The following is a 14,981-nucleotide window of genomic DNA, read 5'->3' on the forward strand; positions in this document are numbered from 1 at the left end:
AAGTCGAACGACTCTACCATTTGAGAAGTTTTTTTTTTTTTGGTTCACCCCGGCAAAGTTTTTCAATTGCAATGCAATGCAAAGCGCAAACCGAAATCGATGTTAATCAGGCAAAGTAAATGCAAATCTGTTTAAAGCAAATGAAATGCAATCGAGATCCCGTAATGCCATTGACATTGCAAATTGTCAACAGTTCCATTGATAGGCCCAGCATACCGACAGCTCAATTTAAATACATATAATAATAAATTGGCAATACATCAACTCTCTGCTCGGCAAACAATTTGTTCAACTCAATCGTATATATGTATTTTGAATTATTGATAACACGTTGAGGGCTTTAAGCAAGCAACAGATTTAAACCATGTGCATTGACATCAATCCATTTCAATTTCATTGAAACAATTTTATTAAGTCAATGGGTAAGCAAAAAGGCATAAGCTATTACTAAAGGTAGTACATAATAAAGCTGGCATGGTTTGAAGTAAAATTATATAAATAATATTATTATATATATAATATATAAAATTATATGATGTATATTAAATGTTTTTATAATTAAAATAAATGATGTGTATATATTTTTTAAACAATAATAATCACATTTAATGGCAGGAGTCGTTCCTTGAATCGTGTTGCATTTCATTTAAATATGGGTAGCATCAACTGAGCAGTTGAAGCATAAACTCGGCAGTTAATAAAGTTTACACAATGGAAATAACGAAGTAGCTAGAATATTCCGTGAGAGCTTCCAGCACTATTTCATCACTTGCAAGTAAAGAAACAACAGAAGTGTAGCTACATTCATTTCCTTAAAGTATTCAATCAACTTCTATAAACTATTTACACGTTTTGGGCACGTGTCAAGCGCATCAAGCTTAAATGACAAATAATCTTGAATATTTCAAAACCAGAATTTTATCGACAACTCAAACAACTGCTGAATTATAGTTTTGGCAAAATATATTACTCCTGTTCGTTTTCTTCACAGACAAAAACAGGCAAAGGAAATCTAGTAGGAAATTCAGTTTTGCAATCAAATCAAAAATTGTTGTTGAGTGAATTCCAAATGAAATAGGAATGTTGAATACTTTGACATATTATTTCAACCGTGTAGAAAATAAACGATTAAATTTATTTGTAGTTTGGTTTAATTTTGAAATAAAATTTAAAATTTAAATGATTTGAATTATAAAGACAATAAATAATAAATATTGTACAAAATATAGGAAAAGATATTTCCTTTGCTTGTTTTGAGTGAATTCGTAATAAGTCCAAATTTGAGCAATTCGCATAATTTTAATAATGAATAATGGAGATAATAGTGTAGAAAATATACGAAATTTTTATAAAATATGTACTTCTCTTTGCATTTTAGTGAACTATTTGAGTTATAAACGTAGATAGAATATTAGTGTACAAAATATACGAAAACATTTTATTTCTACTTGGGAATCATTAATACATTGAAATTTTAATTATTTAAATTATGAACTTCGAAGGAAATAGTATACAATATATCTGCTTCTGTTTAAGAAGTCGCATAGATTACTCTGCACAACTGTTAATCCTCTCCATTATTTCCATCCACTAAGCTCTCCCTCTAAGGGTCTCCATAAACTGAGAGCAAAACTTTTGAGCTGTGTAAGTTTTCATGTTCCCATATACCTATACGAAATTGCGTTAAAATAAAGCTGAACAACTTTCAATTTGATTTTCTGCCTTTCGGGCTTCGACTGAAGGTATTGAACTATTCTCTCCTTACTTGGCTGCAATTAAAAATCAATTTTACCTTGAATTTTCCTAATTAAAAGTCTATACAAACAAAAAGAGAGAGAGAGAGAGAGAGAGAGAGGAGTAAGTATTTGTAACTAGCTTAAAGTTTGGGCCGAGTAAATAAGAACGATGCCAACTATTTGGCAAGTTGGAAAAAGTTGAGAAATGCTGGCATTTAATCAACCCAATTATGAAGGCAAGGTTTTTATTTCTCCTCCATCGCTTCGTCAGCTAATAAAAATTTAACATAAAAGCGTCCAGAGGCAGGGACAGGGGCAGGGTGATAAAGTTTCCGACTCATATGGCGCGTAATATCGAAATGCCATAGCTGAGCTTGAGCTGCGGCACAAACAAAATTAATTTCAGCGCATTAAAAAGTTTTCGATGCCTTTGCCGTCATGCCGCTTCTTAAGTCAAGTAAAAACTTACTTAATTTCCGTGCTTGCCGCAAGATCCAGGAGCGATGAATATTAAAATGGAGCTAGTTCGCTCGCGCAGACACTTCATATTTTATGCCGCATAGTTGGGCTCATTTATGAAGCTGCGCCTCCGAGGTCCTTGACATTGAGACGGCCTCTTTGCTTTGAGCGTGAGGCGAGCCAGGGCGAGTTAAGGCGACGGCTTTTAATGCCAGCGTCCAATATAATACGGCCAACAGCTGCAATCAACACTCACATAAATTTGCATACCAATATTTGAGTCCTGATGCATGTGGCATACAACTGGCAGCTTGCTGCTCTTATTGCTCCTTCTGCTGCTGCTTCATCTGCTTCTGTTACTGTTACTTTTATGCCGCACTTCGCGAAAACAAAGTGTGCTCAAGGAATAAAACATGAGCCTCGGCAAAGCGTAGCTTCCAACGCCTGCCCACTTAAAAACTTATGTAAGTGAAGTGTGCGACGCGAAAGACGAACCGAGCCAGCCGAGTGGAAAGGGCAAGCTCCACTGAGCCCCACTCAGTCGCACTGAGTCCCACCCACATCCAAGGACGCTGGCTGAGCGTTAAGATCAGAAGGGAAGCAGCACACCTTTTTATCATCACCCTCATCATCGTCAGAGCATGGAGTGGGCGGTGGCTGTTTCGCTCTTTGTCTGTGGCCAGCCGCCAGGAAGTGGCAATGTTCATTGTTTTGTGGCTCAGTCAGCTGTCATGAGAAGCAGCGAGAAAGGCTCATTAGCCGGGCTCATAAGTGCGCAGTTTTGATGGCCGCTAATTAACAACAAAGTTGTTGGCACATTCGAGTGCTCAGAAATGAGCAATAGCCGAACGGAATGAATGAAGAGCACTCGAAATGTGTGAAAATCAATGCGAAACAACACCTCGATGTACTTGATTATTTAGGCAAGAAATAAATATAAATACATATGTATATATTCATATGCATATTCATCGCCAGTCGTCAGGATCAAAAGCAACATGTTGTTCGTTCATTTTGAATATTTTCTATACATATTTTTTCTATATTTATATAACAGTAAAGTCCTTTTATTGAACTATGCTTTATTACTCTTATAAATAAATATATAAATGTGAATATTTAAAAAAAAAAAGCCTTTAAAAACGGATTTTACAAATTTATCATGAGGAATATCTTGGTCAAGTAGATTGACATATAGGGCCTATATTGTAATATTGTCTTCGGATATCGGATAAGAAATGGTGCTTGTATTTTTTTTTCATATTATATATTTATTTATTCATTTCTTATTTATTTATTTAATTTAATTTTTTTTTTAATCTTATTCATCTTGTTGGTAAATTCGAAATATTTATTATATACTTTTTTTTAATGTAATAAATTTAACTTAACATTTTTTTTTCATCACACTTAATTTATTTTAATTTTTTAATTTTAAATATTCATTTATCTTCACTTATGATTTTTATTTGATTCCAACTATTAATTTATTATTATTTATCTATTTTATTTGATTTAGGGTTTTTATCTTATTTTTATTTTTTCATTATTTTACTTTATTTAATTTTAATTCTTTTATTTTAATTTTTTGCATTTATTATTATTTTTTATTTTATTTTCTATATTTCCTTTATTTACTTTATTAATTTTTATTTATCATGCTATTTTTTTTTCATTAATTTATTGTATACATTGTATTGTATGTGTGTAGAGCATCAATATAATAGCGTGAGCTCGTTTAGCCGAGTGATATGATAGCCAATACATTATTGACCCAACACACTCAGCCCCATTTGGCGTTGCAGCTCCATTTCCCCACTGGCTGGCCTAGATACTACAACAAATTGACCTTTTCAGCCAAGAAGGCTGAAATACATGGATTTCGTAGAAGGTATTCATTACCCGCAAACATGAACATCAATTCTGTGGCTGGCTAGGCGGGCCAGCATGTGTGTGCGCCAGACAAATGTAAATTGTGGCCCGGGTACAAGCTAAATAAAAGTAGAGCCACAAAATAATATATATGCGCCTGCCGAACGTACAATAAGGCTTGCCAGTCCAATTTAGAGTCTCTGTGTAATAAATCTAGAAGCGAGAGGGAGCCAGAGCGAGACAGCTAGAGATAGAGATGGCGTGTGCCACAAAAGCAGGCTGGCAAATATTGAATATGGCTGTAGGTTATAAATTATGACACCCGAACGCTCGACTGCCTCTTTTCGCATAATTTATGCACGAGTGCAGCCCAAGTGCCGGCCTGGCCACGCCTCCATTTAGGGAGTGGCTGATGGCATGCGGCACTGCACTGTATATGTATACCCATGTAGACTTTGTCTGACAGCTTACCTGTTGACTGTTCAGGGATTGCGCATTCTGCATGACTTTATCCAGAATCCGGAGTATTATCTCCGCCGCCATCTCACGCTCCAGTTGTGTGCCCTTCAGCTGCAAATAGGTGTCGAGCTGCAAAATAGGCAAGCAAATAGTCAAGCATCAGCAGTAGCAGCAACAGAGAGCCAAGTGCCCAGCAATAAGCGAAATACCAAAATAAAATAAAATCCAGAAAAAGAGAGGCAAGTGCTGGGACTGCCAGACTAGCAGATACCCTAAAATCTGCTGAAGAGCTGTTGCTCTAATAATTCTATGATTCTTTCTATATTAAAATACAATGCATAAGCCCACGCTCTGCTTACTGCGCAGTCGACGCAGGAACAGAGATTGGCCTGCAGTCAGAGCTGTACTATGGGAGCTTAATTATTGCCTAATTTTTCTTCTAACTTGTTAATAAAATATTCAAATTAAAAAAAAAAAAAGAATAGTTTTATTTATTTTTTTTTTTATCTTAAAAAGCTTGAGAGAATGGTTAGTGCGATATATGAAATGTTCTAAATTTCCATGTTCATTATACAGACTCTTATAATTAATCTGAAGTATATAGCTATAATGGTATGGGAATTCTGCTTCAATTACGATGTCCAATTATAAACAGATTTTTACCGATAATACTGAGCTATCGGAAAACTGAAAACTAAAAGCTTGCCTGAGTTGGTATAGACATTTTTATATTACTTTTTTTTTTAATATGAAAATTTATTGTAAATAGAAGTAGAACTACAAAATTTAGAAAATTTTAACCGTTTCTAGTTAAATATTAGTAGTCAAAACACTTTTCTGTCTTACGAGAAGGACAGACGCACGCAAAATCAGACAGAATAACAGATAGAAGAAAGGACAAAGAGACGGACGGATGGACTGGCGGACGAAAGGGTGCTCAGACTGACATTGCTATATCGACTCATCCAGTCGCCCTGATCCATATCCATGTATATATGCTTTATGCTGCCTGCCACGCCTCCTCCTGCTGCCTGTCGCATACATCTTCGGAAAAGCATTATACCCCCGATTTCCAATTTTCAATGGGTTCAGTGCATAAAAAGGCGACTCCCGAAAAACTCTTCACGGCCATTCGTTAGGCGGGAAATTTGTGTGCGCATTAAAATGAAAAATTGTTGCCATGCGGCCCGGAGCAAACTTTCCTTTGACTGTAGCTTGCCTGTGAAAATTGTGTGAAAAATTGCAAGGCGCCCACTCGCTCAGCTGCTTCGCTGCTCCGCTGCTCCCCACTCTCTCGGCTCAGTCAGCTTTTCTTGCATTCATTTACGGGTAAAAATAGTTTGGCAAGCTTGTTTGCAGAGTCTTTTCGCCTCGGTTTGGCCCGCTCGACCCACTTCGGTTCGACTCTCGAGGCGGTGGCAATGGATCTTAAGGTCCAGGTAGTTTGTAACGCTTTGAGCTGTTTTTGCGTTTTGCTAGCGCCGAGGCTTAAGTGTGTTTAAGAGTTTCTTATTTTTTTTTTTTTTCTTTTTTTTTGCAGTGTGTCCCGTGCGCTCTGATACCAGTTGCTTAAAATTGAATTTGGGGAATACGAAAAGCGGTAAAAACTTTTCTCTCGTTACAATATTATGCAATTTCGGCAAGACAAACTGCCACAGCAGCTGAAGTGGCAATCGTGAGAATCTCCGAGGAAGGCGTAACCAGGGCTGTCATAAATCAGCATAAACTTTGCACCACAGACAAGCTAGAGATATGGGAGTCACACGGGCGCAATTCATACAAGCATAAATACTGATTCCCCCACATAGACAGACTCCCACTTACCTCGTGCAGCATGTCGATGAGGAAGCTCGCCTCGCCGGGCAGGAAGCTCTGTCGCCGCTGGAGCGTGTACTCGAAGCAGGCCTTCAGTATGTTCGATGAGTTCGTTTGCTGGAATCCCGCACTGAGAGCTCTGAATCGGTTGTAGATGAGCAGCAGCTCGTCCCGCACGCAGCTGGAGAAGTCCGGCAGGAGCCAGCTGGAGTTGCCGGCGTTGTCCCGCTGCTCGCAGATGCGACGCGAGTGCCCCTCGAAGCCGCGCGGACAGTCGGTGATGATGGGTGCGCCCGGTGCACTGGTGGGCCAATGGACGCCAAAGCTGGACTCGGCCAGGCACACGTGCACAGCATTCCGTTCGATGACATTGATGTAGACGCTGCGCGACACCGGCCGCACGCTGTTCGACACGAGGCAAGCGTACTCCGCCGACTTCTGGATGTTGTTGATCTTCAGAATGCTGCCGTCCGGGTAGAGATCCTCCCACATGGCCGTCGCAGCGTCCGACTGGAAGAGCACCCCGTTGCGCGTCCAGCTGTAGCCCAGCTGGGCATATCGCTTGATGTCGTCGTTGCCCGGCGACAGGCAGCGCACCCGCAGCGAATCGCCGCGCTGCAACGTCACGCTGGCCGGATCCACGCGCAGCCGGGGCGGACTCTTGATGTGGATGTGCAGGGAGCGGCACTGCTCGACGCCCCAGTCGGTGACCTGAGAAGGAGAAGAAGAAGGAGACGAGAATTTAGCCAAGTGACGACATATGTATGAGGCTTCAGCCCACTGCATCAGCCACCTAGCCCATTGTCTGCTGATAAGCATCGACAACAATATTACCAACAGCAATGTTTGGCCTCGGATGGCACTGAGCCTTTTGCAGTTGTCCTTTTCGAAGGAGACCGCTTGCCAGTGTGTGCCATGTGTCAACAATTGTTGCCAGAGCGTTTACTCGAATTTAATAGACTGCTCCTGGCCAACTCTCTGTCTCGCTCTGGCCCCCTCTCTGGCCGGCAGCTGATTGGATCTGACATTGTCTGATTGCACGAGGCGTGGGCGCGTGTGCTGAATGGATATGTGATGGGTGTCTAAGCCGTTAAGGCACTCGGCGGCGGGGCGGCGGGTGACTAACCCGATTCCGTGGCTACTTAAAGCGAACAGCTTTGGCTGTCATCTGGCACAAACATGCTGCACTCGAGTGTGCGACTAGCAGACGTGGAGCTCTTGTTGCAACTGCTCCAAGGGAATACGATGTGAGCTGCATAGCTCCTACCGGGCATTAGGATAATGTTGATTATGATGATGATGATGATGATGTTGCTGCTTTTCTCTGAGAGCTTCCGTTTCAAATTTAAATGGAAGAGTAGACAAACTAACGAGCGGCAATGCACAGTGGGGCCTCTGCCCGCCAAATGTGTCGAAAATCAAAATGTCACAATTGGATTATAAAATCCAATGGAGAATGTGGACTAATTTTTTGATTTATTAAATAATTTTTTTGTTTTATTTATTTATTTATTATTCTTAAAAAGTATTTTTATTATTATTTATTTATTCATGATTATTTTTTATATTTTTATTTTTGATTGAGCCTTATCTTTGTTTGAGTGGTGGCGTCCAGGTAAAAGAATAACATACAAGAAACTTGTAGAGTTTGTCAACTTTATTAATTGCTCGGAAAAGATGGCGGTAAGAAAAAACATAGTACTTGCTTCACAATAAAGTAAGAGAGTGTGGGTACTTAGCGGAGAGCCAAGCACCGAGAGGAAGTGGTTATGCTATTAACATAGTTCTGTTAATAGCATAGTCCGGCTATGTGGGGGAGGAGCTGAACCTGTAACTGGAATCTGGCATTAACAGTCTTCTTTATACAGAGGCTACCTATGCACTTTCAACTGAGATATTTATAGTCTTCTTGGTTAAGGATTATTTGATTAAAATCAAATTCCTGTCGCTGGTCAGAAAGCTGTGCAGCATCCCCATTTTTAGCCGCATTTTTAAACTCTAAATATTATTCTGATTGGCATATGAAGACAAATCAAGATAACAAATATTTCTGTAATGCAAATTAAGCCCCACTGTGCAACGCCAGGATCACACCTCGGGGCCGGCATGTGGCAGGCATCGAGACCGCCTTTGCATCTGCCTTTGTGTCTGTGTTCGCGTCTGCTACAACTCCGGCTCCGGTTACGGCTCCGGCAGCGGCACTTTGTTGCAACTGAGCCGGAATCATTTGATAGACAGAACTTTGAGCGCAAGCAAATCGATGATATTTCTTTTATGGCATTTCAAATTCAAGTTGAGTTTTAAATTCACGCCACGATTCCAACAGATGAGAGTAGGCGTTGGAGCTGCCTTTTGCATTGGATATCCTTTTACGACAGTGCAACGTCAACAAATCCTTGCCAGCCACAAAATCCAATTGGCAATTAACTCATTTGGCGAACAGCTCAAATCCAGCGACAGCTTCGCCATTTTATGATCTAATGCGATTTTACTGCCTGAAGATGGTACGTATATTCCTACCTACCATCTCATTCCACCTACCATCGCCTCTCTTCGCCTATCAAACGATTGTATCTGTAAGCTGCGACTCATTAACAGTCGAAGTCGTTAAACCGCACATTGTACGTGTATGGCTAATGTCATTTAGTCTCTAGTCTAAGCTCGCTTTGGCCCGTCTTTTTCTGGCCAATAAAATGCTCTGCGCCAAATGGCTAAGGAGCAACATGCTCATGCCACAGAAATTTGCAATGTTAATGATGCCGATGCTTGAAAATTGCTGCCTTTTATAGTCGGCCAGATAAAAATGGTTTTACGAACTGAAAAGTGCATGACATCAAGAAGCTAAAGAAGAAGACGAAGATGAAGAAGAAGCAGAGCTGAGTCTAAATAAACCATTTAATTTTTTTTTTTTTTTCACTTTATATATAAAACGTATATATTTTTTCAATGCAATTTATATTGGAGCTGCAACGGCACTTGATATAGTTTCACGTTCTTTTCTTGTTATTTAACTATCAATTTTATGGCGAGGTACATTAAACTAATGGCAATTTGGGAAAATTGGAATGAGTCACATTAGTGCATTCGATAAGTAGGACTACGAATTAGACTTTATTTTATAATTTGTAGTTGTATTAAATGGGCTTCACTGTCGCTCTTAAATTAATATGCAAAATGTAACGCTGGGAACAACAATGTGTGTATTACAGAGCTCCGACAAGTGTTTCGCGAAGTTCACAAATATGTACGTACATACAGTTGTATGTGTTCTTCGCTCACAGTTTGAGCAAAAAGTTTGAGTGCAACTGACCTTTCACAAGAACAATCGCGCTCAGAGTTACGCCTCACGCGCGTTTCGTTCTCTCGAATTCTCCGTTCTCTTTACGCCAAGACTTTGATTGAGTGATGTCTATTAACAGTGGCCCTCGTATATGCACTAACAGTGCACTGTTAAAAGACACTCAATCGTGCTCGCTAAACACACTAACAGCTTACGTGAGTGTGAATGTGTGCATGCGTATGTGAAAGTGATAACGTTTACTGAGCGTCATTGTGCGAGCGTTAATGAAGCTCTTTAAAGAGCATCCTGCAAATAGCTCAAGGCTCTTGCTATGAGTCAGAGCGAGTGTGTGTACTTTTTTTTCGGTAATCTTTGAAGCAGAGCGTGTTCGCTCAAAGCGTTAACAGTTATTTGTGAGCTATGATATATTATGATCAAATCAGACATAAAATCTAAAAAGTGAAGAAGAAACCACTCACAAAAAAAGTTCTCTAATCAATTTTATTCCAAACCTAAGTTACAACATTTTAAGAATGTATGTATATATAAATAGATCCTTCTGAACCAAGTTCCCGTGCAACTTCGATATTACAGCTAAGTTTCCATGGGACTGAGCTTGTGCTTCAGTCAGAATTAATACAGCTCCAGCTGGTAAAGTTAAAGGACACCGCCTCAGCTTAAGACTATCTTGTGGTCTGGCAGTTTTATCCTATCCGTTTTAGTTTAATTCCATCTAATTCACTCTACCTTGTTAATTTTTCACGCGTTTGCTCCCTAAAATACTTAAATATATTTATATTTAAAATATTTCAATATTATTTTTAAATTATGCAAATGTTTAGCTCCTGAGTGAAGAGTTTTATTTATTTATATTGCCTGCTAAGTAGCCAAAGTTAAGGTGTTAGTCATCTGCTTCGAGGCATTTCCCAAAGTTAATGAACTAATTGCTGTTTAATATCAATAAATAAATAATCATTGGGCTTATAGTCCCGCGGGTATTATTATGGCTATGTGTATGGGTGCATGGGTGTGTGTGTGTGTTTGAGTCAAGAATATGAAAAGAAAGTCCCCAGCGTCTAATGGACAAGGACAGGGTCTGGAACACATTATTGACGTGCGGCGCAGCAATCGCAGCAATCGCAGCTCGAGGCGGTGCTAGTCGCAAAAGATTCATTCATTTCTTTTCAGTTTTGAGTCAACAGAAGCCGTAGAAGCAGAAGCAGACCTAAGAAGGCAACAATCAACCTTTGGGGATTCTACGTTCGTTGAGCAAAAAATAAAATAAAATAAAATAATAATAATGAAAAATCAAGTAAGAGTGATCTAGACGAATCTACTCGACTACGAGATACCCTGAACTGTTTGAAGAACTGATATTACTCGTATATGATATATGTATATACTAATATTATATATTTAAAAAACTTTTTCTTTGCGAATTTAGCGGAAAGGGGGTGAATTTGGGGCCTGCCTCCAACATATAAAAAATTAAAAATAAAACGAAATTCTATAAAATATATAATTTGGGCACTCTGACTTAAAACATTAGAGAGTTTGACATTCAATAAGGTTTTCAATCGATAGCAAGATATCAATAACATAATTACAAGTCTCTTATAGCTTCTCAGATCGACTTGTTCATATAGGATCTGCTACGCCTCCTGCTGACTGTTATATACATTTGAAGAAAACCAATATACCCTGATTTCCCATTCTCAATGGGTTTAGGGAATAAAAATGTGAGCAGAATGCGCTGATTAACGTAAAACTCAGCCAGCTGCTTTGTGTGTAGGGGGCTTCAAGGGGGTTCCGTTACCTTCGAGCCCAGCCCCGAAGTGCTCGCCTTTGATGTGATGCCAACATTACGACGACCACACTGCGACAGTAATAAGAGGAGCACATTAGGCGTACGGCAAAAGGCATAATGGGAGAGTGGAAGAGTGAGAGAGAGGGAGAGAAAGAGAGTGAGGACCCTAAAGCACAAAGTGTTGGGGCGTCGAGCAGGAGCCAGAAAACACAGCCCAACAAACGAACACCCCCCATTGGGGCTGTGTGTGCGGCGGGGTGCTCGGACAAGGCATTAAATACAATTGGTGCGAAGCTTTAAGAAAATGTTCGCTCGTTAGCTTAGCGGTCGAGCAACAGCTGCTGCTGCTGCTTCTACTCTGCCGCTGCCTCTGCTCTGCCTCTGCTGCTGCTGCTGCTGCTCTTTGCGGTCTTAAAGCGAATGAATTTATGGCACTGAGAACCGAAAGTGCAGCTGAAACAGCAAGAAATATTGCAGCTTTAATAACTCAGCTAGAGTAACTAATATGGAACACAAAAGTGGACTAAACAATGTTTTACAGCTTTGCCAAATTTAATATTTGGCTTGATTGTTTAAACAGGAATTAAATAAAAGGAACTCAAAATATACGTTTATGTTGTTTTATAAGTCTCTAAGAAATGCTATATAGACATTAATTAATAGGACTTTCATTTTGATTTAGTTCACTGGCATTAAGAGAGAAAACAGAGTCATAGATAAGAGAGATAATAGATTCATAGTTGCTAAATTTTCATACAAAGAGCAAAGCGAACGCACAAATCTGCTAAACATGACCTCTCACTGTTAAGTTAACAGAATTTGCATAATCTAACATTGCTCAAACGTGGAGCTCGGACAGAGTTGTAAGAGTGTTCTCCGAGTGAATTTGCGCTCGATTGAGTGAGTTCACTGTTAAAAGACAGCGTAACACACATTCGTGGTCTGAGTCGAATTGACTGATAGTATGAGTCTTTTAAGAGTGCTACCAGCAGCCCATTGCTCATGAGAGAGTGAGAAAGACACAGTCAAATACACTAAAAAATACGTGATTAATCGGGGACAATCTATATATTTTTTTGTTTTAGGGAGAAATGCAGTATGTGAGCGAGATGGCTATCAGGCCAATCGGCTGTCAAACTGTTAAAGGACTCAGGCTCAAAATACAATTCATTGCTAACAGAAAAGAAGAAGCACTGTTAAAAGACAGAGAATCAATGTGATGATTGAGTAAATTCTGAAAGATTACTGGGACTATATTATTATTATACTGATTTATTATTATCCTGATGTCTATACATTTTCGTCTTCATTCGTTTACTGGATATATAATTAACATATCTTCATTATACAAAGAGATACAAATGTACATACATATATTTATATATGCCAGCTATGTTCAAAAGAGAGTAATAATTAAATTCTTGTGAAAATAAGAAAGTTGAAAAGAAGATTGTCGGCTAAATAATAAAAGACTTCTTATATTAATTTAAAAATTACGGCGAAAGAAGTCTTCTCTTCAGGATTTATTTTCAAAGCTTTATAATTCTCCTGGCAAAGTGTCTATACATAATTAGATATATTTTAATTGACAATTTCTGTTTTTGGTATTTTTTTTGCGTCTTCATGTTCTTGGAATTCTGAAATTATAATTGACATTTCCGTCAGACAGCTTCAGCAGGAGGGTTTACGAGTCCCCCTATGTGGGAGCGTGTGTGCCAGGTAATCCACTCGTAAGCCCAATTAAATTGTTAGCTCGAATTGTCTGGGCAATTCTGGAGTGTTGTTGTTAATGTTGAGCTGCTGGATTTTAATGCGGAAAGAGTAGAGCTCCTGGACGACTAATCAGTTTAATTGCCATGCGTTAAGCCATATCAACAGAGAGGCGCGCGGGTGGGCCCGAAGAAGTGGAATTCTAAACAATAAAAAACAAAAACAACAAAAATAAAAAACATCCTCAAAAATGCCGCAAAATTACTTTTAGCTTGGCCGGGCTCTGTGTTTGCCGCAGAGGCCTTTTTTTGAGCCAAAACTTGGCGTTTAAATTAAAATATGCAAAGTGCCAAAAGGAGGAGAAGATTAAGTGGACTGAAACTGGGTTATTTTGATTTGTGTGTGTGTGTGTCTATGTGTGTATGCATGTGTGTGTGTGCGCTCACTCCCCATTTTATTTACATTTTTTATGCATTGAAATAAATTTTAATCTATGCGCTCAACTGTTGAGTCCTTGGCGGGATTCGTGTTGGCCAATTGCAGAATATTTTCGGGTTTTAATAGCACTTGCCAAGTCTTTAAACTGTTCCACGCCATTAGGCCTCCGCGTCAAAAAATACGGGCCGGTAAACCATTTTTGTGTTCATGGCTTGGCAAATAACAAATTACGCAAATGGCTTGTAAAAATTATTGACATGTTTCTACAGCAATGGCAACAGCAGCCAGATCCGAGCCAACATTAATTGCTTTTCTAGAGCCAAATGTTGGAACAACATGTTTATGTCTAGCGAGTTGGAGGAGGGGGGCACTCGGTGTGCTTACTAGAAGAAGGCTCACGGCCGAAGTAAGTTATAAATCAGTTACTTACTAACTCATATAGGGTATATAAATCAACTCGCAGCTGAATGAGCTAACGAATCTCTCACCTTGCAGCTGTAGACGCCCTCGTCGATGCGACTCGCCTTGGTCACGCCCAAAATGGCCGTATAGACATCTTTCGTTTCCGGCGGCAGTACGGTTGTCCAAATTTCTCTGCAAATAAATGATATTTTGTATTCAGATGTGATTTGTTCCCAAGTAAATTATGTGTGTATACATATGGGTGAAAGAATGCTGGAAATACTATGCAAGATTTATAACTGAAATATTCCAAAAATATCCAATTACATTTATAGTAAATATACCCATCAAGACTACAGAAAGTGGAATTTGGCCGGATCAGTTGCCTTAAATGTTGAATTTATTAACTCTATCTGTAATTTATTAATTTTGTCAAGGTATCAACAGAATTTTACATTTTATTGTAATTTAATTTTAGTTTGTGACAAAATGCAAAACTCAGGATTATCATAGGTTGCAAAGGGGCCAAGGCCAAATACCTAATTACCTATTACCTATTTAATATTATAATTAATATACACTATGTATTCTTGATTCTCATTAAAATCAAGTTCCTATAATATTTTATTCTTATCACTGGAATATTGACCTCTATTTTAAGGGCCCCCTCCCACTGCTGGCGCCATGACCTGAATGTGATTGATCCGCTTCTGCTTAGAACTATTACAATATTATATATAGACAACTGCCGAATAACAGCTGCTATAATGAGCCCCAATTGGTAACACTCCAAGTGCCAAACTCTGTAATAAAGTAACGTTTTATGCTCTGCACATGGCAACACAAAATAAATAGATGCACACGATATATAGTCAAATATATTAGAGAGACTAGTTAATTAAGAGGCAACTTTCGCTTTTCCACTTGTGTCAGACGAACCATTAATTTTCACACCCAAATACACACCACAGCAGGAGTAGGAGGAGTAGCAGTAACAGCAGCA

The 14,981-nt window shown here is 39.1% G+C and overlaps 1 protein-coding gene across 2 annotated transcripts in view; it reads right to left on the reverse strand.

Annotated features, from left to right (window-relative positions):
• Positions 1-14,981, reverse strand: part of LOC6576835 — a 209,536-nt gene that overhangs the window by 26,375 nt on the left and 168,180 nt on the right. For both annotated transcript variants that reach the window (XM_032728532.2, XM_002002784.4), the window contains exons 10-12: positions 14,065-14,170; positions 6,351-7,052; positions 4,539-4,655 (exon numbers count right to left, since the gene is read on the reverse strand). In XM_032728532.2, coding sequence (XP_032584423.1) covers positions 4,539-4,655; positions 6,351-7,052; positions 14,065-14,170 — 925 coding nt within the window. The remainder of the gene's footprint in view (positions 1-4,538; positions 4,656-6,350; positions 7,053-14,064; positions 14,171-14,981) is intronic.

This window comes from Drosophila mojavensis, unplaced genomic scaffold, assembly GCF_018153725.1.
Source record: "Drosophila mojavensis isolate 15081-1352.22 unplaced genomic scaffold, ASM1815372v1 contig_36, whole genome shotgun sequence".
NCBI classification, from domain to species: Eukaryota; Metazoa; Arthropoda; class Insecta; order Diptera; family Drosophilidae; genus Drosophila; species Drosophila mojavensis.